The sequence below is a fragment of the Falco rusticolus genome, chromosome 8 (genome assembly GCF_015220075.1).
Source record: "Falco rusticolus isolate bFalRus1 chromosome 8, bFalRus1.pri, whole genome shotgun sequence".
In the NCBI taxonomy this organism is placed as follows: Eukaryota; Metazoa; Chordata; class Aves; order Falconiformes; family Falconidae; genus Falco; species Falco rusticolus.
Genome location: NC_051194.1, coordinates 9,942,007 through 9,968,044, shown reverse-complemented (window position 1 = coordinate 9,968,044; position 26,038 = coordinate 9,942,007). Strand labels below are relative to the sequence as shown.

At 56.4% G+C, this 26,038-nt stretch overlaps 1 protein-coding gene across 1 annotated transcript; it reads right to left on the bottom strand.

Annotated features, from left to right (window-relative positions):
- Nucleotides 1-18,641: 18,641 nt before the first annotated feature.
- HRH2 (histamine receptor H2) lies at nucleotides 18,642-23,650 on the bottom strand. Its single transcript, XM_037397981.1, has 2 exons — nucleotides 22,146-23,650; nucleotides 18,642-18,797 (listed from the first exon to the last, which is right to left on the bottom strand). The coding sequence occupies exons 1-2, from the start codon at nucleotides 23,240-23,242 to the stop codon at nucleotides 18,779-18,781; spliced, it is 1,116 nt and encodes a 371-aa protein (XP_037253878.1). The 5' UTR covers nucleotides 23,243-23,650; the 3' UTR covers nucleotides 18,642-18,778.
- Nucleotides 23,651-26,038: the final 2,388 nt, after the last annotated feature.

The following is a 26,038-nucleotide window of genomic DNA, read 5'->3' as shown; positions in this document are numbered from 1 at the left end:
CTCAGTGCTGAGGCAGCAAAACTTGGATGTGAGCAGAGGAGCAGCGCCGAGGCTGGCGGCCTGATGGCTGGGGTGACACCATTTGTGAATTCCCCCCCATGCAGCTGCTGCAGGCAGAGCTGCCTGCAGCCAAGTGGGCAGCACTGATTGCCTTCTTGCCATGTTTTATTTATCAAAGCATATGCAGGCTTGCTGTCCTGCATTCTTCCCAGGTTCTCCTGCCTGGAAATGGGAGCAGCGGGTTGGAGAGGGGCTGTCGGGTGCTGGTAGCTCGTCCTGCCCTTTGCAGGGCAGCGGCACTTTCGCCCTCCTGCAGTGGGCTTCTGCAAGCTGTTGGCATTGCCCTGCCATGTGGCTGTCACTCAGCCACCACTGTGGAGAGGAGATGGGGTCTCTTACTGTGAGCAAAAGGACAGCGCTGTGTGAATGACCTTTCCTGAGCTCAGGGAGCAATTTTAAGGAGCAGTCAGGCTTTCGCTGCTCCTTCTGTGCTTTGCCAAGAGCAGCAGTATCCCAGGCTGATGCCAGATGCTGGAGGAGGCTGTTGTGATGCTCCCATGCCTGACAGAGGCTGTTTTTGACCTGGCCCTGGCTGAACTGCAGCTGTGCCCACCATCACTTGCCTCATCCTGGCCCCCACTAGCTTTCCTCCATCGCCTCCAGCTGCCTGTGCCAGAGGAGAGGGAGCTGCAGGGTGCGTTTCTGCTGCCTCGCTGCTAATAAATAAGCCCCAGTAATGAGTTGGGCTCTGGCGTATGGGCAGGTAGTAGCAATAATCCCCCAATTAAGTGGACGAGGCAGACAGTTAAGTGCAGAAAACCACAAATACATAATAAGGAGAATAATTTAGGAGCAGGGAGGAGCTGGTGGCTGGGTCCCTCAGCCTTTCCCCTGGCGGCCGGCAGGGCCAGGAGCACTCTGGGAAGTGTAGTTCTACCTTCCCTGCTGAAATCCTCTTCTGGAGGGATGGAAATCTCTGATTTTCACCCTGTTCCTCCTGTTGTTGCCAGGGCTGGGTATCTTGTGAAGCACCAGGGCAGCCGGCCCTGGGGATGGGAGCGGGCTAGGAGCACGGCTCCGGTGGGAGCCTGTGTGTGCAGGGCATCCCTGGCTAAGAAGGGAGCCCACAGGCTCTGACACTGAGGAAGCCCTACCTGCCACCCCATTCCTCAGCGAAGGGTCCCTGGGGCTGTCTCCATGCCATCAGCGTGGGAGCCGAGGGGACAGAGAGGCTCTGGCCGTGGGATGGCTGCTTTGCCTGCTCACCCCTGCCATGCACGAGTGAGCATCCCTGCTCTTCTGCCTCCTATGGATGGAAATAGAGCTCGGAGAGCCCAGCAAAGGATGCACCCATGCAGAAGCCATGGTGGATGGATGGCATGTCACAGGCTTCCTCCTGGAACCCTGGATGGACACACAAACCACAGTGAGAGCAAGAGCAAGTGCCTACCTGGCACTATCGATTGCAGCCGTGCGCTGTGTGTGCCTTGTTGAACTCACAGGGACAATCCAGAATAATTTTTCCCCCCAGACTTCATCCTGCTAATGGGAACCACTGGCCCTGTCATTTCCCTGGAGTGGCCGGGAGGAGCTGGCCATGGGATGGCTGGAGCAAGACTTGCTTTTCCTTTGCATTTGCAGGACTATAGTCTCCAAGGGCCACAGTGCATACCGCAGACTGGAGTTTTTCAGCCAGGCACTGAGGAGCCAGTGCCTCCGCCGAGGCCACAGGGACAGCTGATGCTGGACCCTGGCTGGGGATGCTGGCCTTGGGGAGCTGCAATTAGTCATAAAAACACACTTCAAAGCAAAGGTCTGTGGGTTTGTGGTGTGCAGGAAATTTGCTCTCTGTCATGACAGGTTTCACCCTTTGGCAGTGGCTGTGTTGCGCGCAATGCAGGAGGAGATGCTCAGCTCCTCAGCTCTACCTGTGCCACCACAGGTGCCTGGGAGGACATACCCGCTATGAGTGGGTGGCAGAGGGAAGCCCGTGGTGCCAGGGGCTGGGCTGCAGTGCCAGGGGACACAGTCCCATCCTGCCTGGTGGCAGTGCTGCTGACAATGCCATCCCGGGGATTTTTCCTGTGCTGGCAGTGGGAGGGGGGGAACGACAACGACTCAAGACAAGCATAATAATCCCCACGTGAAGTATAAGAAAAGAAGCTATTTCAGTATTACCTCCTCCGCCTGGTGAGCCCATAGCCAGGCCCTTATCAGGAGAGGGAAGGCAGGCAGATAAATCAGCCATTCCCATTAGGCAGATGAGCTTAACCCTCACGTGGCACCAAACCTTGTGTGAAAAGGTGCCAGTTTCTGGTGAGAAGGTGACGGAGGGGATTCTGGGGGCAGCCAGGATGGAGACTGCCCATGGTCCTGCCAGTGGCCAAACATGGGCAGTGAGTAGATGGGACCCCTGCCAGGAATTTCTCAGGGACAGCAGCAGTTCCTGGGGATTTTAATTTCTGCTTTTGTGCAGGCAGTACCTGGGAGCTGAACTCCTCCAGGGGAGGAGGGGGGAAAAAAAAAGAATGAAGGGAAATCAAAGACATCAGGGCTTTGATGCTTTTCCCTTTGAACCCAGGGACTTGCAGAGCTGAGTGGTTATGGGCTTTGGTGTGATGGCAGGGTCCTGCTGTGGGATGGAGCACGGACCAGGGTCCCTTCATTCCATTTGCATTTGGGAAAGCCAAACTGGGCCCCCATGTGCCTGCTGTCCCGTTCTGGAGGGCAGGCACTGCCCTTCATGGCAGGCTGCAGAAGATCAATATGTTTTTGAAGGCAAACGAGAGTTTTTGCCCTGAAACAGCATGGGCACCTGCTTCGAATGCTAAGCAGCTCCTTGGAAGGCAGTTTCAAAGCACAAAAGGCAGCAGGATGTGGGAGCAGAGAGCTCAGCCCCCTCCTATGGCCCCCAGGGACCACACTGTCCCTTCCTGAAAGTCACAACAGAGAATTAAATATGCAGGAAAAAAGCCCCTAAGGAGTCTGGCCCATGGGCCTGGGGGTCCAAGTGGTGGCATCCCCCCTTGGGAGGTCATTGTCTGTTTTGTGGTGGCCATGGTGGCATCTGCTGCTTGGGGGGCAGTGCTGCCAGATCCACTCTAGAAGGCTCATTCGGGGGGGCTGCAGCAGTGACTTTATTTTGCAGGCAGCTGCTGCCAGTGGGACCCATTGCACTAGTGGGAGAGCAAGCAGATAAGTGCAGGGGACCAGTCCCAGGGATGTCACCAGCTGTAGGCTCCCCAGCCTTGCTGCTGGCTGAGCCTGCACAGGGCAGAGCATTTTTGGGGTCTTCTGGCTGCTTTGCACCAGCTGCCCCCAAACTCCTGCAGCTTTGGCCCCAGCCTGAGTCCCCACATGGGGGTGGCACAACAGCATCTCCCGCACCCCCAGACTGCCACCCCATGCCCGGGGGTTTGCTGGGCAGGGGTCGGGACAGCAAAGTCAGCCCTGGAGTGCTCTCTACATAGATCCTCCCACCTGCCTCTGCCAGCTAATGGAGGTGATTTTCACCTCCTTTCATCTGGAAAACCAGCAGCAAAAATCATATAACAACTTCCCTGGCAGCAGGAGAGGTGAAGAGACGTGCTTGTACATTCACAGCAGGTGGCTCTCCATGCTGCTTGTCAGGGGAGGATCACTCTTGCTCGGGATGCGGAGCAGCAACTGGGCACCCTGATGCCCCACGTCACACCTAGCTGGTCACAGGGATGTGCAATCACCCACCCTCAGCTGCTGCTTCTCCTCTGCTCTTCCACATGCCTTTCCTGTGAGAGATGATGGGCAATGCAAAAACAGCCCAGCATCGTTCTTGAACTGCAAACATCCCAGCTGAGGGGAAAGAGGCCAGGGTGGTGCGTCCACAGGGATCCTCCCATACCGTGCCCGAGCACAGCCTCTTCCCATGGTAGAGATGCCTGGGAAAATCCAGCAATGGTAGTGCCTCCAGCTGTGGACGGGAGCATCACCACGGTGAGGTGGATTCTGATATGGGCTCCTTGGGAGCCACTGTAATCTCATTCCAGGAGCAAATCACATTCCCAGCAGCCAAGGACATGTTTGGTCTTAATAAAAATGGTAACTCCCAGAAGACTGAGTTGGGAACAGGGAGAGTAGTTGTCGCTTCCCCTTGCAAGCCCTTGCTGGTGCCCGCGGGGAGCATGGCAGTGTCAGAAGAGGCAGAGGGCTGTGCCAAAGGATGCGGCTCCGGCTGGAAAGCAGGAGCATGGGGAGCTGCTGTAAAATCCTGGCTCCTCACATCCTCCAGGGTCTGGCCTCAGCTCCCTGACTGCCCGTTCCCTGCCCCAATGCTCGCCTGAGCCGCTCAGGCCTGAAAGCCAGAACTGTTTGTTTGCAGTTTCCTAGGAGAGAAATCACATTAAAAAAATTAATTACACACCTGACAACAAAATCTGGCTGCTCAAGTGCACATCAGGGATAAATGGTGTGCTCCAAATTAGACAATTTACAGCTTGGGTAAGTAATGAAGGAACCCAGCCGGGTGTGAAAGCGGAGGGGGAGAATGACCTTGGGGGGGCACAGGGCTTTCCTCTCCTGCCCCCCCCTAGTCCCCCAGCCCCTCCATCCCTCTGACCCCCTCTTCATTGCCACTTGCTGAGAAACCCCAGTTTGCTCAGCACAGGTGGCTGGAGCACCTCCTTGTGGCCCCAAGCTAGGGAGTTCATCAGGGATTTTGGGGTGAGTTTGAGCCTTTTTAGAGCTTGGAGATGAGAATAGCCTCAGAGAATGGGGCAGATGGGGCAGGTAATGGAGCAGATGGATGTGCTGTGCATCCAGGGCGAAAGGGGCTGTGTGGGCCTCGCTACCCCTATGGAATCCTGGTGAGCAAGGGTGTCTGGCATGGGGGGGGCCCACTGCACCCTGGCCCCCGTGGCATCCCCCAGCCCATGCTGGCCTCTGCAGTCCTCCGCTGCGAGGTGCGTGGGAGGGCTGGCAGCACGCTGCTGAGGAATGGGCAGCTCTCCAGGCTCGCCAGAGAGAAGAAAATAATTTTCTTTGCCTTATTTTTCCCTTTACAGTGTCCCAGCCAGGTCTGCGAGTGTAGGGATTTAAAGGGGCTGTGCCCTGGTGCCATCGCCCTGGGTTAGTGGCAGTGGGAATGGTCGATGTGCTGGATCCGTGTGGCAGAGCTGAGCTCTCCTTCATGCATGGGCTGGTGGCTGTGGGTGACTCCTGGCTTGCCTGTGGAGAGGGACCAGCTATGGGGACTGTTGCTGCCCTGGGCACTCTCCTGGGCAAAGCTAGTGTGTGGGCAGCAGCCGCGAGAGGCAAGGAGATGCCCTGTCCCCCTCGCACTGCCCACAGGGGAGCTCGGAGAACAGCAGCACCCCAGGAGACCGTAGGAATGGACCCCCCCTTCACCCACACCCCGTCCCGGTCCCCCCCGTGTGCTGCCCACCGGCTCCAGCAAGGGGCAGGATCCCCCCAAGCTCCCCAGGATGCTGGCATGTGGTGGCGCGCAGGGCTGGGACCAGCCTCCCTTCTCCCCTCTCTGCTCGACTCCCACCTCTGCTCAGAGCCGCCTCGGAAACCAGCCAGCTAATGATGCGAGATGCGGAGCAGATGGGGGACCTGACGCTATACTCCCCAGCAGCGGATTAAGCATGCAAATGGATGTATAGCGACGCGGTGTCTCTTGGCCTGTATCCTTTCCACCCCCACCACACGTATGGCATTTCAATTGGCAGCCCCCAGGCCCCTCGCTTGCAGCACCCCCGGGCCTGGCCTGGAGCCACACATGAAGGACAAGGACGGACAGACAGACAAGGGCTGGGGACGGTCCATGCAGCCCTGCCTGCATGTGGGATGGGCTCTGGTTTGCAAAAGCTCCTTGAATCGTAAATCCCCCTCCGCCGTGTCCCTGCAAGACAGTAGCAGGATGAACTGCATTTGCTGCATCATTTCCTCTGCCCCTTCTTGTGCTCCTTTTGCAGCTATGGTGGGTGCTGCTGCCCCATGCCCCATTTCCAGGGCAGATGCTGTGCAGAGGGGTGGGAGCAGGACTGGGACAAGGGACTCAGGTGCTGCACTTGTCCGGCTGTGTTGGTCTTGGGGGCATGGCTAGGCGCTGCAGTGGGGAAGCTCTGGACTGCTGGCAGAGCTGCTCGTGCACTGGGGAACACCAAGAGATAGCTGTTTAGCTCCTGCAACACCCGTGACCACTTCTTGGCCTCAGAAAGGCTGCAAAATGTGAGCTGACAGAGGCAGGATGGTCTGCCTGAGTCCTACTCCATCTCAAAAACCTGTGGAGAGTTGGAAGGTGCAGGGAGGGTTGGGCTTCATGCTGCCCAACCCCACCATGTGCCCTGGGGTGACTGGGGCAGCCTCTGGAGGGGACCAGTTCAGCTGGGAGTGGGAGCAGAAAGGATGCTCTGGTTCAGCCCAGCCCTGCAGTCATAAAACCAGCCTCCCCCTAAAAAGATGCAAAGTTTCCCCTTTCTGACATGGGAATGAAACTGCCTTCACTTGCAGCATTGCTCCTTCAGACCATCTCTGCCACCGCAGCACAGCACAGTGCAATGCCGTTATCTCTAATGCCTGGGAGCAGGGAACAGATTAATATTCATCACAAGGGAGCGGAGCATATGGAATATGAATAATGCTAATTGTGTCTGTATAGATTTAGCGTAAGAAGCTTCCATGCATTAAGAAAGGAGGGAATTAGTCGTTCTCCGAACCATTTCAGACTCATTTGTGGCAAAGGAGCGCCTGCCTGCCTGCAGGTTTTAGGACGGGGGTGAGGATAAAACTTATGTCCTGTGCCTGAGCGCAGGAGAGGCTCGGGGATGCAGGGCAGCTGTGCAGGTGGGTGCATATACCCTCTGCCTCTCAAAAAGCTGAGTGGTGGAGCAAATTCAGTCACCGCAGATGTCAAGGAGGAAGAAGGGCTGCCTGCAGATACGTGAGCCCTGCTGCTGTGGGCTGCTGTGGCTGGAGACCCCCCAAGCTGCCTGCACTGGAGGCAGCTCTGAGCCTGCCCTGCCTGGGCTGGTTTTCTATGCACATGACCCCACTGGGTTCCCAGTCCCTGGGGCCAAGGTGCAGCAGTGCAGGGCTGGCAGATGCATCGTGCTCTCACCTGGGTGAGTTTACCTGCACCTAGGTGTAGGCAGCTGCTACGCATGGCAGGGAGGGAGCTGGCAGGAGTGGCCTGTGTGCAGGGGGTGGAGTGGTTAATGAGGTGCCAGGGGCAAGAAAACTTCATGCCTTAAACATTCATCCCCTTTGCCTTCTGGGGAAGTGGGTTGGTGCCCTGTTTTAATCGAATCAGCTCATGGCTTTAATAAGGTGAAGATGAGAAGGCTCATTTGCTTGACTGGGCAGTGGAGGCAGGTGGGCAGAGCAGCTGGGTGCCGCGGGGCCAGGGCTTCGGCAGACCCCTCCCCTGGCCCAGGCGAGCATGTCCTCTCCTTGTCTGGCATGGGCTGACACGAGGCAGTGTCACCTTGGTCATGGGGGACACAGGAGGTGGAGTGGGACCTACCGCCTCCCTGCACTAAGCTTCCCCCTGTGCCCCAGTGCTGCAGTGGGGGGTGTAGGCTGGACACCCCTCTTCTGCCATGCTCTCCAGCGATGGCCCTGTGGCAGAGGGGAGTTTGAGAAGGGCTGAGGTCATCCCCCTCCTGAGGGCTAGAGCCGGCCAGGGAGGTTTTGCAGCCACAGGAGAAGATGGAAAACACCTGGGGTCTGGCTGCTCCCCAAGAGCACCCCTGGCATCCCTGCAGCTGCAGGGTGAGGAGCGCTCCATACCTTTCCCCAGGCTCTCTGGGGCCAGCAGCTACAATTGTCTCAGGCTTGACCATTGGCCTCTTTTTTTTTCCCTCCCCTCCCAAAGAACGTGGGATTCCTCTTTTTGCACTTTGATCTCTCCAATTTTTAGCTCATTCTGGCTGCCTTATAGGCACTAATCCCTCTGCAGGCATTGGGGAGAATCCACCTACACTCCATGCAGTCTTAAGTCTTATTGTGTAAACAAAATCTCAAACACAAAATCCCTAATCCTTAATGGTTGAAGCCTCTGATACCTAAGGTCAGTGCCATGTTTGCTCCCATCTTCAACCTCAGCCTGGATTAAACATCCATGCATGTTTTTAACCTTGGGTTTTTCCTTTCTTCCCGGCGGTCCACGCCGGTGAGCCGCCCCCAGCCCCCTCCCCGCTCCATTGCATTTGTTCAGCTTAGGGGATCAAACTGGGTGACATTTGGAATCGGGATATTTAAAATGCAAATCTCCCCTCGACAGATAAGTGGAATTTGCTCCCTCTTATGAAGGGAACCTCTGGGGAGAACCGAGAGCTGCAACCGGCCCGCTCTGAATATGAAATCCAGCCGGGGGTGGGGAATCACTGCCTCCCCCCCAGCCCAGCCCTTCCGGGCAAACACTCCTGCCATAACCATCCTCATCTCTGCGAAGGTTTCCGAATTCCCCCCAAACACAGCGGAGAGGTAAGAGCTGCGGGGCCAGCAGGGAAACCTGCGGCGTTTCTGGGTTACAGCCAGGGAGGGAGAAATCTTGGTGGCCGCTGGTGTAATCCCAGAATTGATGTTTTCTTCCTTTGCACTCGGGGTGCTGCTGATGTATCGTTGTCTCTCCCTCCCAGCTCAGAAATTAAAGCTTTCGCCACTTTTTTTTTTTTTTTTTGCTGCAGAGGAACAAACGTGTGCCTGAGAGAGAGATTTACACTTTGCTTTTCCTTTTGGAAATGGAGAGTGATTTTCCAGCGACTGCAGAAGCTGGGCCTGTCCTGACACATTGAGATAGGCTGTTGAGGGCTGGAGAAGGAGCCCCCCACCTGCCCCCCTCCCAGCCTGCCTGCAGCAAACCGGGTGGGTTTACACCCCAAAGGGTTTGGCTGAGAGAAGCTGCGGTCCTGCGTTGCCTCCTCTCCCCTCCCTTAGGTGCTCATCCTTGTGCTCCCCACGCCTGCCCACCCCCCCCTGACCGTTAGTGCAGGCTCTAGGCTGAGCTGATTCACCTCCTGGCATGCCTGCGCTTGAAAACTGCTTAAACCCCGCGAAGGGAGGAGAACCAGAGCATCTTTAGGGAAAAACACTCGATTTGCTGCCAGCCCCATGCAGGATGTGACTGCACACACCAGACTGCAGCTGGTTTAGGGGATGGGGAGGGCTCAGGGGGTCGGGGGATAAACTGCAGCAGGGCTGGGATGGAGAGGAGCAGCACCTGGTGGGAAAGCCCTGGGAAAGCTGGGGGTGTGGGGGGGGAGTCAGTAGCCCTGCAGCCATGCACAGGCAGCAGCTTCTTCCCTGCCCGCTCTCAGCATCCCACTCACCCAGCAACAATTTAAGGGGAAAATCATAAACCAGAAAAAGTTCAGCTGGCTCTTTGAGCTGGTCCCAGGCTTCTGCACTGTCTGGGGGCATCCTGCAAACCACGATGTACCAAGGAATATCTGGAGCCTCATAAATATACTCTGGGAATGGAGGAAAAAGGGATTTGAATTTCAACTTTGATGCATAATGTGCTTTCTCTAAAAAACCAGCCTTCTTGGCAGGGACTAGACAACTTCCCACTAAATCTCCTGGAGGAGCACGTTGCCAGTTGCAGAGATAAAACCTCAATGAAACACAATTAGCTTCTACTTGGACTAGCCAAATTTGCCTCTCTCCTCCCATCTGGCTACCCCGGCCCGGCAGCGGGATGGGGACCACTCAGTGCCAACCCCCTGTGTCCCCAACCCTGCTGGGAGTGCGACAGCTCTGCCCGAGGGGGAGGATAACCCTCTTTTCACGGTTAAGGGGAACCGACGTGTGATGAATACATGAAAGCTGGAGCGCTGCAGGGCAGCCCCTGCCATCTCACCCAGAACAGCGGCTCATCACGGCTGGTTTGCTGTGGTTCTCTGTGGTTTGGAGGCTGGTAGGGAGCCTGGGGCAGAGTCCCCATGTTGTCCCCTATGGTCCAGCCAGTTCAGGGTCAGGGCATGGCACTGCTGCCTCCTTTCCCTGCTCAGTCCCAAAGCAGGGAGAAGGGGATAGAGGGGACCTGCCCACAGTGAAGGTTGCTGAGAGATTTTTTCTTTAGGCAGGAATATTTTGAATATTGATTTTTTTTTAAGGCTTATAAGTTGGGATGTTGTCTTGGAGTTTTTAGGCTTAAGCATTACTCATGGTGGGAATGTCTCACCCCTGTTTGCCCATGACTCCCCTAGTATTACACTGAGCCCAGACATATGTCAGCCTCTCTTGTGTCCCAGGCACATTTTCTGGGCAGGGTCCTGCCTCCAGGCTGGGTCATGATGCCTCAGAGCCAGGTGGGCAGGGAGAGAGTGCAGAGGAGGTGGGAAAAATTTCTTGGAGCCATCCCAGGGAAGGGGAGCGCTCCCCCAGCCCTGCTGCATCTGCCCTGCTGGGGAGCGGCTGCCAGAGGGACCAAGAGATGTTGGCAGAGCTCTGAGGGGAAACCAGCCTGTTAATTAAGAGCTTAATTACCCAATAAAAACCGGTGGACTTAGTTCAACCTTGAAGCAGGCCAAGCCAGGGAAGTGCCCTCAGGGAGGGACAGGGGAGGTGAGCCGAGGGTACTCTTTGCTTTCTGCAGTATTTGAAAGTATCTGCAAGATTTATACACGGAGAGAACAGAGCCCTGCAGCCCTCTTGGTACCTGTCCTTGTTGTCCCCAAGGTGTCCCCTTCTGCCCTCACTGCTGTCCCCCATGTCAGTCCCATCAATCTGCTCATAGGTGCTGATATTTGTCTCGTGCCCGGGGAAAGGGGCTATGGCCCCACTGCTGCACTCGGGGGTTATGGGGTGCCAGGCTCTCCTGCAGAACGGGACAGCTGCACGTCAGCCTGGGGAATGAGGATGAATGACCCAAACAGCCCGGAGTCGGTGCAGCCTTGGGACATGGTGCCAGTGGGAGGACATGGCATGGGGACCATTTGTCCCTCCGGCAATATGACATACCCTGGGGAAGGGGTGGCCTGTGGGGTGGGCGTTTCTGCTAGTGGAGGAGGGAAAGGAGTTTGTGAGCTGGAAAGGGAGAAGGATTTCTTTGGCGTGGTGCATTTTGCTGCAGAAAGGTGGTTTCATCTCCAAGGGTAAGGGAAATGAAACAGAAAAATGCCTCCTATTAAGCAAAAGGGATGGAAAACCCTGCGTAATACTGCTGTCTACAGGGGCTTCTTGCTCTGTATTTGCATCCAGTGTGGCCTGGCGCCAGTGCCCAGAGGGAGCTGTGCTATGGTGAGACCCGTGCGGCGCGCTGCTGCAGGAGACTGGCCAGATGGGACAAACTCCCAAGCCCACAGTCCTGGTGGGGACAGCTGCATTTATCACCTACCCCATGGATGATAGGCAGTGCCCAGAGAGAGGGCAGGCAGTGCCCCTCCGTGCAGATCCCTGTGATTCCCCGAGCAGGTCCCATAAGGAGATAGGGATCCCCATGGTGTGGGATGAGTAAGAGCATAAGGAGCTGCTGGAGGGAGTTCAGTCAAAGCCCATAGCCAAGTGCTGAGGGTCTCCTGAGTGCTGGGACATGGGCAGTGCCAGTGCATCCTCTCACCCTGCCTGCATCTGCGTGACCCCAAGGAACAGCACCCATCAGAGACCCTGACACTGGCAAGCACTGCGAGCCCAGGCAGGGCACAGCTGCAGGTGTTCATCAGGGGATGCTCTTTCCTCCCTCTTTGCTGTTAGTTTTTTTAAAAGCCCAAGTAGTCGTGATGGGTGTGTAGCAGGAAGAACAACATTCGCTCCGGAGCTTTCCTGAGTAATTCATCCTCTGAGAAATTAATTATCAGCGCTAGCGCTGCGTTTAATCAGAATCAGTCCCTGTGTGCCTGGGGTTGGAGGGCGTTGCTGCCTCTGCCTCCATTGGCTCTGGGTTCCTGCTGGCAGGGAGGAGAGCTGTGGCTGTTACTGAAATGGGAGCTGGAAGCAGGGAGAGCAGATCAGGCTGGGAGTCTGTGGCCCCAGCAGGTGTGCAAACACCACAGAGGTGGCAGCACCCTGCCAGCCCTGCCTGGGGTGGGTGGGTGGGCTGCGACAGGGTGGCTCCACTTTTGGGGACAGCTGACACCCACAGGGGAGTCCCAGCGTGCCCATTGGGCTGGGAGCAGGAATATAGCCCAGGGGATGGTGGCCTGTGACCAAGACCCCATCCTGCATCGGGGACAGCAAACCCACATGGGCAGCGTGCACATGCGTGTGTGTGCATGTGCCTGTGTGCAACACGCCAGGAAGGTGGATGTTGCAACGTTTGTTTGCTGGAGGGGACACGGGGGCATCTGTTCCAGCAGAGCTGCCTCTGGCATCCGTCTCTCTGACAAATGGTGTTTGGTTTGGCGGTAGAGCCTTAATGAAAGTGGTGCCGGCTGCAGGCACGGCAAGGGGCGTGCCTCCTTGAAGGACACTCTGGGGGAGAAAGGAGAAAAAAGGACAAAAAGATGTTGGACATGGCCCTTGGTGATGGCCAGATGGCTCCCTTGCAGGACCTGTGCCTCGCTGCCTGGCTGGGGGCACCTGGCTCTCCACAGCCAGCCCTGTGCAATGGGGTCTGGGCCACTGGGAGAAGGTGCATTACTGGTGGGGGAGAGAGTCTGGGGGTCCCCTTCAGCCTCTTTTCTGGGTGTGAGAAGGTGCTGGCTGGTGTGCAGGGTCAGACTGGTGCTGGGCGGGTGTTGTGGGGCCGTGCAGACCCCAAGCCAGAGGGCAGCAAGCTGGGGCACTGCCTGCGTGCAGCATGGTCCGCCACCACCCTGGGCTGCAGGTCTTGGGCTGTCTAGGGCGATGCTCTCCGGACACATCTCTGTTATGCAGTACTGGCAGCTTGAAGCTGGTACAGGAGAGCCACCCTGCTGCCTGGGGGACACCGACCTTGGGGCCAGCAGGACCTCAGCTAAGGGTAGACCTTCTGGAGATGGGGGGTGATGGGCGTTTTTGGGGTCCTCTGGGACTGCTGCCCCCGGGGGAGCCGAAGGTCCCTTGATCTGGGGACATGTTTCTGTCATACTTGTGCCCTCTAGTGGCTTTGTCCCCTCTCTGGTCCCATGGCCACCATCCCAGTGCCACGACCACACTCCTGGTTCCATGGTCACCATCCCGCGATGGCCAGGGTCAGCCTGGCTGAGTGCCTGTGGCACTGCCAGCCTTGGCACTCATGGGCAGTGGGGAAATGCCAGGCGAGAAGGGCTTGGATCAGGCCAGGAGGGCACCTTGTCACCGCATGCTGCCGTCCCCACGGTCATCTTCAGGCTGGAAGGGAGCGCTTCTCCTTGATTTCAAGATAGTTTGGCATGAAAATGTATTTTTTAGATCTGGGGGAAAGCAATGGATCCCAAAACCCTTCCAGAGGCTTGCATCCCCAGCCAAAACTGTTGGGTGAGTGACCGCAAAATGCATTTTATTCCAGAAAACCGTATCTTGAGATTTCTAACACAAACTTTGCTATTTTTTGACTGCTTGAGGCTGTTTGCTAGCTTTCTGTCTCCTCTGTGTTTAATCACCTGACAGCCTGAAAAAAACCTCAACACACTTTTTTCTCATTCTACTGATGTTTCTCTTTTATCTAAAAGAAATAAACTGCTCCTTTGCCTCCGGCCCATGGTGGTCACCGCTTCTCAGCTGCGCTCCTCAGGGAGCAGACGCTTGGATGCTCTGCAGCTGCTCCAAGCCTCCCATGTGCCTCTCCCCTTCCCCACGTGTCCTCTCTGCATGTTCTTGGACCCTACCCAGAGCTGTGGCAAAGATGGGAAAGGTGGTTTGGTGGGAGAAGCCCTGCCAGGCACTGAGGGTCCCCAGGGTGGCTGGTGGAACAGGGTGAGGATAGGGTCCCATATATCAGGGCAGCGTGAGCTCCTGTGTCCCCCACAGGGACAGGGGGATGGGGTTGTCCCTGTGCACTTGGCAGGCGTCCCTGTCTGTGCTCCCACCGCTAGCGGGGGAATATTTCCTATCTGAGAAAGCAGATGTTGGTTAGGAGCTTCCTAAGCAGTTTCTCTTCCCTCCCAGAACTCCTGCTTGGAAAGAGAATTAAGTTCTCTTTTGTTGTCAGTTTAGTGGAGAACAAAACCAAATGTCACCTGGAGAAGTTCCTGCCGCTGCACCCCCAGGAGCTGGAACTGCTGCCCCAGGGCTGGGATTAGTGCATCACTGAGAAAGCCCCTATGGTCAATGGTCCCTGGGGGGATCGGGTAGATGATTGATGCTGGGATTAGCTTGTAGGGTGGCTGCAGTGACAGCAGTGACCTGAAGAAGCAGTTTCATGCTGCCTGTGCCTGCACTGAGCCAACCCATCCCCATGGCCTCCAGACCCGTCCACGCACTGAGTGCTGTCAGGCCTCTGCCGGCCTGGTGAGGGGCTCGGGGGCAGCAGCACTGCAGCCAGGAACTGCCACAGATGTTCTGCATTTTGGATTTTGCCCCCTTCCAGCCTCATTAGTATCAAAATTAAAAGCAAGTGTTTGTGAATTGGTAGCTGTTCTCCAAGACCCTAATTAGCAAATCTCTTCATCCCCCGGGGCTGCAATCTAATAATCAAAAAAAAAAAACAACCAACCAACACCCAAACAAGCCCCAAACCTTGTTTGATGGATCGGGAGTGCTACTGGAACAGTCGGAAGCAGCTCTTCCTGCTTAGTATGGTAATTAAACACTTCAATTGCAATTATTTTTGCAATTAGATAAGTCTCTAATTGTTATCATAGGTGGCAGGGGTTTGGGTGTGTGTTTGCCAGTTCTTCCTCCCTGAGCTGGAGCAAAGCGTGGATGCTACGGGCGATGCAAGGCCTGCTCCCGCCTGCCTCGTCTGTTTTGGGAATCTGCGTGTGGCAGCGGGACTCGCTTCCCGCCTCCCTGCGAAGGAGCTGATGAGGTAACTTCTCCTGCCGTGGGTGCTCACCCCAGGGGTCTCGCAGCTCCCTGGCCCCAGGTCACATCAGGGAGGGCCGGGGAGGGGACGGTGCCTACCGGGGCATCGCCTTGCTGTGGGTCCTTCCCTGCCTGCCGAGGCGTTGGTGGGGGGTCCGGGCCGGGTGCTGTGGGGCACCGGGGCTGCAGCCCACCCCCCAGCCCTCGGAAGCCATTTGGTCGTTGCAGCCGCGGAGGGGCTCCGTCCGCAGGGGTGCAATCGGCGGGGGCTGGAGCCAAGCGCCGTGGCTGCTCGGGGGGCGCGGTGTGCCGCGCGGGGGCAGCCCTGCCCGAAGCCGCGGGTGTTTCGGGGCACGGTGCGCGGTGCGCGGGTGGGTGCAGCCCGGCGGGCCCCCGGCAGCAAGCAGGGGGAGCTCCGAGCCTGCGCTGCCGCCGCCGGCCCCGGCTGCTCGGGGGCCGGTGGAACGGCAGCGCCGCTGCGGGGACCCCCGCGCCCCCGGGTCCGGGCGCCCACCGGGGCGTGTCGGGCTCCCCGGGCTGGCTCCGTGCAGGGGGCCCCTGCCAGGCTCCCCCGCCAGCCGGGAGACCCGCAGGGGTGTCCCGGGGCAGCTGGAGGGGCACCTAGACCGAGCTCTACGCTGGCCACGTTCCCCTCCTCGGGGAAGAGCCCCGGCACACATGAAACCAGTTGGCCGGGGGGCCCAGCACCCTCCCTTCCCGGGGGGATCCTGCAAACAGGGGTCTGCCTGTCCCCCGCTGCGCCCTGGGGATGCTGTGGGGTGCAGAATGAGCGCTCTGTGCCCGGGGTGATGGGCGTCAGGGTTATCCCAGCGGTCCTCGCTGCTTGCTGCCCCCTTCTTCCCATCGTCTCGGGGACTGGGTTGGGAATCATCTAGCTGGTCCCACGGGGCAAGGGGCTCTCTGGTGGAGGGGTGCCAGCCCGGCCCAGGGCAGCTACAACCTGTGTCCTGGGGGCTTGTGCTGCGTGTGTCAAGGCTGTCCCAGTAGAGGGCTGGGGATGGGACAGCAGGGCACAGAGGGACAGGGGGGCTCTTTCCAGGACAGAGCACACCCAAAGAAATCAATCATCTCATTTTCCCTCTGTGTTAAATAGACTTTTATACTGTTGATGACTTCTGTGCAGGCTCCGTGCAGAAACAACCTGCTTTGGCAGTCTTGGTGGTGAGCTGCCAAGGAGGGCAGAGCCTGGGGACAGATCCCTGCTGCTTCATGTCTCTCCAGGGCCTCTCTCCTTCTTGTGGTGGGGCTGAGTCGGAGGTGTGAAGCTGGGACAGCCCCAGTGATGCCAAAAACCTCACAATGTCAGAGGCAGTTTTGCCTTGGCACTGGTGCTGCAGGACTGAGCGTCCTGTACATGGACATATGGCACTCGTGGCAGCCAACATCCATCATGTGTAGCCCTCCTGCCACATTACGCCCCCACCCCGGACCCCTGTCCCCTCCGAGGGGTGGATACATCCCTTGGACAGAGTACCAGGAAAGGTAGTACCTGTGTTCACCTCTTCTGTCCTAGGCTAGTCTGTCTGGCACAAAGACCTCAGCCACAGCCCCTTTTTCCCCCTGCCCTGTGCCCTCTCAGCCTGATGCACTGCCCTGGGGAAGGCTTCCTCATCCTGGCCCTGCCAGGGGCACGTGCTGGCTCCTGACCCAGCTCTTCAGGTAGCACTGCCTGCTGGTGTGGGGCTTGATGCTGGAGGTGTCACGGCTCTGATGGGGCAGGCGAGAGGCTCTTCTGCAGCTCCTCTGGGGGCTCTTCCAACACACCACCCTCCTGGGAAGAAACTTGGGCAGGCAAAGGCCTCTCCAGCAGTGTTTGGGGATGGAGCAAATGCTGCATGCCAGAGCAGGGATCCTGTAGCAGAACAGAGAGGGGGTTCAATGGCTTTGCAGGGTGCAGGTGGGTCCCTCCCCTCCCCACCGTTTCTGCTCCCCAGCATAAGGGATGCTGCATTAAGCACCTGCTGTGCCTGGGATGGACTGTGGTGTGGTGCTGTGAGGACGCTCTCAGCAGAGCATGGCTATATGCCAAGTACTGACATTTGGGCAGAACTGAGCAGGCTCATGTCACCCCATGACCCATCATCAGACATCCCTCTGAGTAATATCACTTTGTGGCTTTCTCTACCTGCTCTTCACATCCGCTTGGGCCAGCCAGCAGCGGTGAGGTTGTCACCTCTGCAAATAGCTTGATAAAAGTTGGTGTCCTGGGGTTGGCAGTGCTTTGCTCCTGGGTGCTCCATCTCCCATGGCCCCTCTCCCTGCCATTGCATGTGGATCAGGGACTCTTTTCTGCGAGTTTCCCACCTGAGGTGACATTTCCTGTCCCCACCCACATGGTGCAGAGAGGAAACCTGTGGCAAGACCAGGACCTCAGATCTCATGCAAACCTCCCCCAGACTGACTTTGCTTCATTCTGCTGATTAGATTAGGGGATTGCTGGTAATTTGCCTTTACCTCATGGAAATTAAATGTGTTTGGGACCATAGGCACAGCACAGAGAGTGGAAAGCATGAAGCAGAAGAACTAGAATTGGTGTCCCCTCCAGCCTTGCTGCTGGGCAATGACAACAGCAGAGATGACTCTGCCTTGTGGGACTTGCACTGCTGGGGGGTGAGCACCTTGTCTGCCCTGGGGAAGTTCACTGTGAGCTGTTATGCCCTCCAGGCTCAGGGTTTTGTGCTGCTCCCTCCAGTGGGGCAGTGCTGGTGATGCCACCCCAGGGAGTAGCCTCTGCACCGCGACCTCCCCCGCTGAGCAATGCTTGTGCTTTGCTGTGTCACATCGAGGGACTTGGCAGCCCAGCAGGGCCTGATGGGGTCAGCGAGGACCTTGCTGCCTGCCCTGCTTCTGCCACCTTGTTCTTCAAACTTCTTGTTCTCTTCCTGCTGATGGGCAATGGCATTTCCCGGTTGATTGATGGGGAGTCCTTCTAAGAGGTGCAGGCTGATGCTGTGTCCCTAGCCAAAGGGCCCTGCACTCTCCTGCAGTAGTCCCAGCTGCTTGTGTGAGCACGCAACACCAGCTCTCGCCATCACCATGACCTTGGTTAAGGTTAGAAGTGTTCAGTGTGCAGCAGGGACAAATGTGCCTAGCTTTCAGCACGTGGGTGACCGTATTTTTGCCCTGCCAGAGCACAATTGATATGGGAGAGCCCAGGTTATCAGCATGCAGCGTTGGAGGGAGAGCATGTGGAGGTCAGGGTGACCTTGCCTGGCTTTTTCTGAGAAGGGCTGCAGAAAGTGGCTCTCTGCATGACAGCTCATCCCCATGCATGACAGCTATTCCCTCCAGCCCAGCACCACTGGGAAAGAGTGGCAAGGTCTGGTGCAGCATCAGCCCCTTACCCTGGGAGCCCTGCCAGCATCCCCGCAAAAGCTGCTGGCAATTTATGTGCAGCCGATGTAGGTTTGCATGAAAATGAAGCATGCTGGAAATCCACGGTCTGAACGCAGCTGCCTCTGCAGCATGTGGAGAGACAGGCAGGATGCAGACACGTTCCAGAGCATGGCAGGGTGGGTGTGTAAGCCCACACCTCCAGGGCAGGTGGGGGGTGCACAGCTCTGTGTACCTCCCCTGGGCTTGGGGCTGGGTTTGGAGAACGAATGATGCTGGAGAGAGGAGTGAGGATGCACCTCTGATGGTATCACCCTCCGCGCCAAGTACCATAGGGATGGGACGGCTGGGCCAGGGAAAATGCAGCAGGTGCCACAGCAGGGAGAGCTCCCCCTCCCCTTGTTTGCACCCAGTGACCCTGGTCCCATACTCACCCTGCAGCCCTCGCCTCTGCCGTTGAGTTTCTCCCTGAGGAAAACTGAGTGTTGTCCTTTCAGTCCCACAGGATTTTGGAAGAGGGCATCCAGGAGCTGAAGGCTGGGAGATGTGGGTCCTAGGGCAGCGGGCTGGTTGAGGCTCATGGGAAAGCTCTGGTGCTGGAAAGGGTTAAATTGCACATGAAGACAGAAGGAAAAGAGAGAAAAAGAGACCAGGTGATCAGTGCCAGCCTGGTCAAGCTGGGCTGTGCTCTGTGGAACACCAGGTACTGCCTGCCTGGTGTCTGTCCCCCGGGGCTGGTGGCTGGGGCAGGCACGTTGTGACAGGGATCCTTTCCTACGGGAACTGGCTTCTCCCTGCCCATATATTGTGGCCACGGTCCTGCCCCAAGCTGCCCTGAGCACAGCTGATGTGTGCAACAGGGTGATCTGAAGCCACTCGCTCAGCTCCACTATTTTCTGCCTGATACTTCCCCGTCAGTGCTGAACGCTCCTTCTCTTGGGCTTTCAACCTCTCTGGCCCTCAGGGACTGGTCTCACAACCTACAGCTGTGCCCTGTGCTCGGCATGCTCCTCTTCAGAGTCCTGTCCCGCTGCAATGAGGCAGGTTCCTGAGGTCCATCACATGCTGGGTGTACAAGTAGTGCTTTCCTGTACTGGTTTTGTGTGAGTTGCCTTGCCTTTTGGGTGCCTGGTGGGGAGACAGAAGCAGCTGTCCCTGCTTGGCCCTGCACTCTCCATCCTACCGGGTCCTCACCCGTGGAAATGTCTCCAGCCCTTTAACAGCGGTAGTGCTCGTGTGGCTTTTTGATTTCCAAAGCAGTGATGACTCTGACTCCCTGTCCCTGCTCCTGACGCCCCTGAGACTGGCTGCACTTCTCCAGTGATCCCACTCTTTGCTGGTCTTTTCTCTATGCCTCATAACAGGAAAACCATTGCTGTTAAGGTTCACTATACTGCCCGTTGCCCTTTCCCCTGAATGACCCTGTGGAGCTGCTCTGAGCAGAGCTCTTCTGAACTCTGGTTCTTCTTATTTGGGGGGGCTGTGAGTTTGTGGGGTGATTTGTGTTGGTCTTTTTCTGTTAAAGTGGCCAGGGCAGATGGCTGGAAAGACTTCACAGAAGGGAAGAAGGGAGAGGAACCAGCTTGGTTTGTGCTTAGGGTGAAAGTGGCTGCCAGGCTTTTGGTGTGCAGGTAAATCCTGTGCCCACCTGTCTTGTGTGGTATTAGTTGATGCAGATCATCTGCCAACAGCAGACATTTATGCATCTGCCTATGGAAAAAAGGGGTTGGATGGGGCTCCACGCAACCCTTGCCACATCATTTCTGTGGAAGGGAGTAGACTAAGAAGAGAAGCAGAGAAAGTGAAAGAAGTAACTGATCATCCACTGCTTGAGCAACTCTTATCCGATTGTGAGCAGAAACCACAGCAGTGGTTTGTAGTACAAGGAGGTTTCTGAATTTAGAAAGGTCAAGAAACATCCCCATGCTTGAGTCTTCTGCTCACTTCCCCACTGTTCCTGTGCCTCATGCATATCTGCACTGTTGTAGCACCAGCTGCTGCTTGCCTTCTTTCCTCCAACCTCCTGCATCTTTGGGAGCAAATCCGGCTGGGCAGCTCATTGAGGTTGATTTTAGTGGTGGGGGAGCTTCACACTGCAGGGTTGAGGATGGTCTGGGGCCATGTGCTGGGTTCCCTGTGCTGGGGCTTTTGTTGGCACCAGGCACCCACATGCTGAAATTTTGGGGACAGAGGTCCCTTGGCTGCTGCTGACCCCAGCACAGGCTTTAGATGCAACTCCTGTAACAGAATCAAGCCCTTCAGGGAACCAGGGGAAGGATCTCATCTCCTGGGAAAGCCAGGAGGTCAGTGGGACCTCTGCCCAGGGAACAGAAACCCATTTTTCTTGCCCTTTTCTTTCCCTCGTCATTATTCTCCCTTGGTGATAAGGCTGCAGAGCCCTGGTGCGTGGGCTCCTGGTTTCCCCAGGAGCTGCACTTTTGCGTGAGGAACCACCACCACTCTTTCTTTGTCTCTGTATGTTTGCAGAAGCATCTCTATCACACCAGGCACATGCTTTCCATATGTTTTTATATACACCCTGCAACTATGTTTACCAAATGCTACATCTCTGCAATCTTTATTAGTTCCTTGGAAACCGAAAAGGCACCCCTAGGAGCTGCTTTCTTGTACTTGTTTGCACTCATCCATCTCTCTGTCTCCTGAGGCAGACTCCCCTGCCCCAGGCTGCCCCTCTACCTTGGGTAAAGTCACATCTGAGCCCCAGGGGAGGCACGATGTCAGCTGAGCCTGTTGGATGGCTCTGCCATTTGGTTCACCTCCCTATGTTCTCCTTTTGGTGGCTTGAGACCGTGTTTCTGGGACAGGAGCAAGGGCACGTGCTGCAGGAGAGCATGAGCGTGGTTTCTTTGCTGGTACACTGGGGAAGCAGAGTCAAAGGACTCCTTATCTATGGATGGAAAGTTTCTGGGCTGCTTATCAGGTGCTGCCAAAAGTTAGATTAAAGTCTTTTGAGCGGGGGTTTGCACAGTGGCATTCTCCTTATGCTCAGGTGGGCAAATGCCTCTGAATGAGGCAGTGCGCAAGTGGCCCAGCCCTGCAGGGATGTGCGTGCCCAGGGAGGGGACTGGTGCCACAGCCTGTCACAGAGTTTGCCCATCCTGCTCCCTCGCTGCACCTGCACTCTTCTGGGGTCCTGGCCCCTGTGACACGCTTGGGGTGATGCTGAGGGAATCTTTGGCTCTAACTTTATGTGGGTACTTGTGTTTCTAAAAACATTTACCAAGCTTATTTTGGTTATTCTTGCTCTTTTCCAGAGATGGGAATGGAACTTGCTGTTGGCTGAATTCATGCTGATGCAAACTGACAGCCGAAACGCTGAGGGTGCGTGGTGCGGCTGGGAAGGGAACACTGAGCCACTCTGCAGGGAGCTGGGGACCCTGGTCTTGGCTCCTGCAGGGACTGGACTTGCAGTCTGACTGTGGGTGCCCCAGGGATAACACCCTGTTTCCCTCTCCTGTGACAGGTGGTCACTTTTCCTGAGCCTCCCGCAGCTCTGCTGCGTGCCCAGGCTTTGCTGGCCACCCACCACCGCAGAGCAGGACATGTCCTGTTTTTGGAAACAGCCACAGCTAACAGCTGCACCCTGTTCTGTACAGCAAATTCTGATGGCAAATCTGTCCCCAGTACCCGGCAAAGCCAGGGGTATTTTGTACTCCCTGTGAACAGGTGGTGACTGCAGGGCTGGCCCAGCCACGTGTGAAGCTGGAGCTGTGCTGCCAGCATGGAGAGATGCGAGCTGGGTGCCTGCTGCTGGGGATGAATTTTTGAGTGGCTGCAAAGAAGAGTTGCCTGGGCAAGCATCTCCTGCTGGGGCATCGGCTTGTTGCTTAAAAGCTCTTCTGGACAACATGGGGTCCCCACCTCTGCCTTCCTCTCTGGGGATGGACCTACCATCAAAGCCCCGCATGCAAGAAGGCTCTTACCTCTTGAGGGCTCCACCGGTCAGCAAGATCCCGTTCCTCATCTCCAGTTTCAGGGGTTTACCCTCCTGCCTGTCCTGGCCCTGCCTGCAGCTCCTGCCCTTGGAGTGAGCCTTCTGGAGGGTAGGCAGGCGGGAACTCCTGGGGCCCCCTGTCCTCCAGCAGTGCAGCAAGTGCTGGTAGGCCACTCGGAAATCCCTGTTGAGTGTTCCGTAGAGGATGGGGTTCAGGGCTGAGTTGGCGTAGCCCAGCCAGAGGACAATGGACATAGCTGTGCCTTCCACCCTGCTGTCCCCCCACATCCCCCGGTATGTGAACACGGTGAAATAGGGGAACCAGCACACAATGAACGCTCCTAACACCACTGCCAGTGTCATGGTGGCTTTGTGCTCTTTCACCATGGGTGGCATGGGGATGTTGCTGCTGCAGCACCATGTGTGGTTTATCCTCTTGGCTTGTTCCCTCGCTATCTTCAGTATCCGGTAGTAGGTGATACACATGATGACCAAAGGGATGTAGAAGGTGAGCAAGGCGTCCACTAGCCCATACACCGGGTTCACCTCCAGCCTGCACTCATTGTTGCAGTTGGGGACTGTGTTTTGGACTGCTGTCCCATTGGTGTTCCAGCCCAGGTGGATGGGTAGGAAGGAGACCATCAGTGAAACAGTCCAGATAACAGCCAAACCCACAGCCACCCGGGAGGGAGTGACCAGCTGGCTGTAGTGGAGTGGGGTGGTGATGGCAAAGTAGCGGTCCAGGCTGATCATGAAGAGGTTGAGGATGGAAGCTGTGCACAGCATGACGTCCAGGCTGGTATAGATGTTGCACAAAGTGCTGCCAAAGGGCCACTCTTTGGCAAGTTCATAGAAGGCAGAGAACGGCAGCACCAGGAGGCCCAGCAGCAGGTCAGTGATGGCCAAGGAGACGATGATGCAGTTTGTCAAGCTGCGGAGCCGGCGATCGAAGGTGACAGCCAGGCAGACGATGATGTTGCCGGAGAGAGTGACCACAATGAGGACGGCAAGGCAGGACCCAACCAGCAACTGCAGGGGGAAGTCCATCCTTTTTTGAGAGCTTGTATGGTTGTAACACGGATCCATAGTGCAGTTGCATGGATGGAACAGTCTTGCTCTTACCAGTTCCAAAGTTACTTGCAGTAAGCCTCTACCAGGCAGCCCTAGAGCCCTTTCCAAAGTGACCTTGGGCTTACAGTGACCTTGGAGAACACTGCAGAGTCACTTCATGTATTCAGCCTTGTGTGTTAGGAATGACACTGTTCAGAGAAAGATGTGGCCCTGTGACTTACTTGTACCCATTGGTCCTGTCTGGGAGCTCAGTGCTGGAGCCAATTCCCTGTGGCAGCTGCCGGTGGGTCTCAGCTGCTCCCTTTTCCTCTCTTGCCTTCTCCTTTCCTCTGAGCGACCACAGGGTTAGGTCCCAGGGGGTCTCACGTGCTCTGCATGCTTGGTTGATGACAGTGGTCAGCGGTGCTTCAGCAGGGGCAGAGCTCTGCCACCTTCTGAGGACAACCTGCAAAGAAAGCACCAACTCAGAGCTGCAGTAGGCAAAGGTCCTTGGAGCTGCCCCTCAAACCCCTCCAAAAACAGGGTGTCTGCACCTCCCTGGATGCTCCAGCCCACTTAAACCTGAATTGGAAAGTCCCTTAGCAGCCAGGCCTCCTCCAGTGCCCACGTAACAGGGATGTTGGGAGAAGGGCAGGGATTATAGAGGCATGGACTTCCTGCAGGCTTACAATAAAAATGACAGGGAGGATATGAGCAAAGAGTTTTCCTGAGAAAGCAATGTGCTTTTCTTACGCAATCTAGCAAGATTAATCATGACTACGTAATTTCGGAAGCTCAGCTGTGGCCATAAATCTCATTAAACTTTGCCTTTGTATCCGCACTTTGCAGCGCCCCATGCCTTGTGTTGGTCCTTGCTGTCAGCAGCCACGCTGGCTCCTGCAGCTGGAAGAGGGAATCTTTGCTCTGCTCAGGGCCCTGGGAGGAAAGGGGAACCCATCTGTCAGTAGTGCAGTGTCCTGGGGCACAGGTAGCTGGAAAGGGCTCTGACAACTTCATCAGTCCCGCTCCCGGTAGATGAAGGGCAGCATGGAGGTTTGTTTTACAGGGAGAATTTGGATGGAGCTGCTCCTGCCGTGGACAGGGGCACAGAATGGAGAACATTCCTTGTAGACTTACTTTTTATAACTGTTTTCTGTCTGGATGTAAAAAAACCAAAAAGTCATATTTTGCAAGGGCAGAAGCAACACAGAAGACCCCTCTAACCTCCAAAAGAGCTTTTAGATGCTGATTACAGTGATCTCCAGGACCGCACTGCTTTTAGATTCAAAGGGGCCTCGGTTCCTGTGTGCTTGCAAGCAACACCCGTGTTGGGAAGGCACCTAAAGGGAAACTGAGGCACTGCAGGGACAAGAGAGAGGAGGCTGAGGAGCCCAACTGCCTGTGCTGCCCTATGTGCTTCCCAGGTGAGGTGATGGGTCTCCCCATCCTCCCTGCTGTGCTGGGCCCCATGGGTGGCACAGAACCCAGCTCCCCAGGCTCTCCCCAGCCCATGGAGTGGCAGTGAAGCCCTCCTTGGTGGTGCGCAGGCTTGTGCAGGAGGAACGTAGAGCTGATTCTCTGCAGGCTGTGGAGATGGAGCAAACACTAGAAATTCCAGAAAAGGAAAAGGTCCAGCCTTGGCAGAGAACAGCGGTGAGATTTTAAAGTTAAACTCACCCTGCAAGAGCAAGATAACAATGTAGAGTGGGCTGAAATACTCCTCAGATGATTTATGTCTTTGGTTCAAGGTTAAAGGCACAGGAGCCAGGGGAGCAAGCACACTGAGGAGACTGCATGAGTAAATAACCACTGATTGCCAGGAGCCGTATGGGGGGGAGCTGGGGACTGGACCTGTGAGATTAGAGATGATACCTGCAGCCCTGCTGCTTCTAAAGGAATTGAAAGTGAATGACAAGTGATGAACCAGCCTGCGAGAAGCCTTCTGCTGAGCAGAGCAAACTCATTGCCAGACAGGGGGTCCTGTGAATTTAGGTGCTGAGCTTAAGGCTGTCGGAAGAGTGCTGTGATGCTTTCTGCTGCAGCAGCAGCATGTGGAGTGGTTCCTCACCTCCTGCTGCAGCGCAGGCTTTGCCATGGAAAGCTCTTTGTTCGCGCACAAAAGGAGTGTGGAACAAGCTGAGTGCTGCCTGCCCGCTGACTGCAATGACGAGAACAGGTTGTTCTCGGAGAAGGGTATTTCCAAGTGACAGGGATGTTTTTTCATTGCTCCCAACATGTGGAAATGGCAGGATAAATTATAGGGGGAGTAGCACACTTAGAAAATGCTGTGGGTGGATCGCAGCCTCCTACGTGGCTGCTTCTCCACACATCAACAACCTGCTCTTGCCACCAGCTGTCTCAGCTCACGTGGGCTCTGCTGGTGGGTCCCAGCTCCGGGCACATCAGGGCACTCGGCACCCATCACCGTGCAGGCAGCCCCCCGTGCAGCCCTGTGCTGCGGACCGGGCCAGAAGTAGTTTTGTTTCTTACTGCTTTTTCTAATTAGCTCAAGGCAAGAAATTGGCACTTTTTTGGTTTTTGGAGTAGAAAGTATTTCCAAGTGAGATATGGAGCCATGGGCTGAGCTGTGGAAAGAAGCAGCAGGGGCCTTCACAGGAAGGGGCAGAGGTGTCCCCGTCCTTGCAGAGGAGCCCAGGGATATTCCCTGAAATATTCCCAGCAATATTCCATTTATTCAGCAGCTCTCAGGGCCTGGGCCTGGGCACCCTTTTGCACCCACATGTGCAGTGACACACAAAGGCTGCAGGGCTCGGCTGCCTGCAAACCCCTGGGACTCTTCTCCATGGGACAGGGCAGCACTGCTGCCTGCCA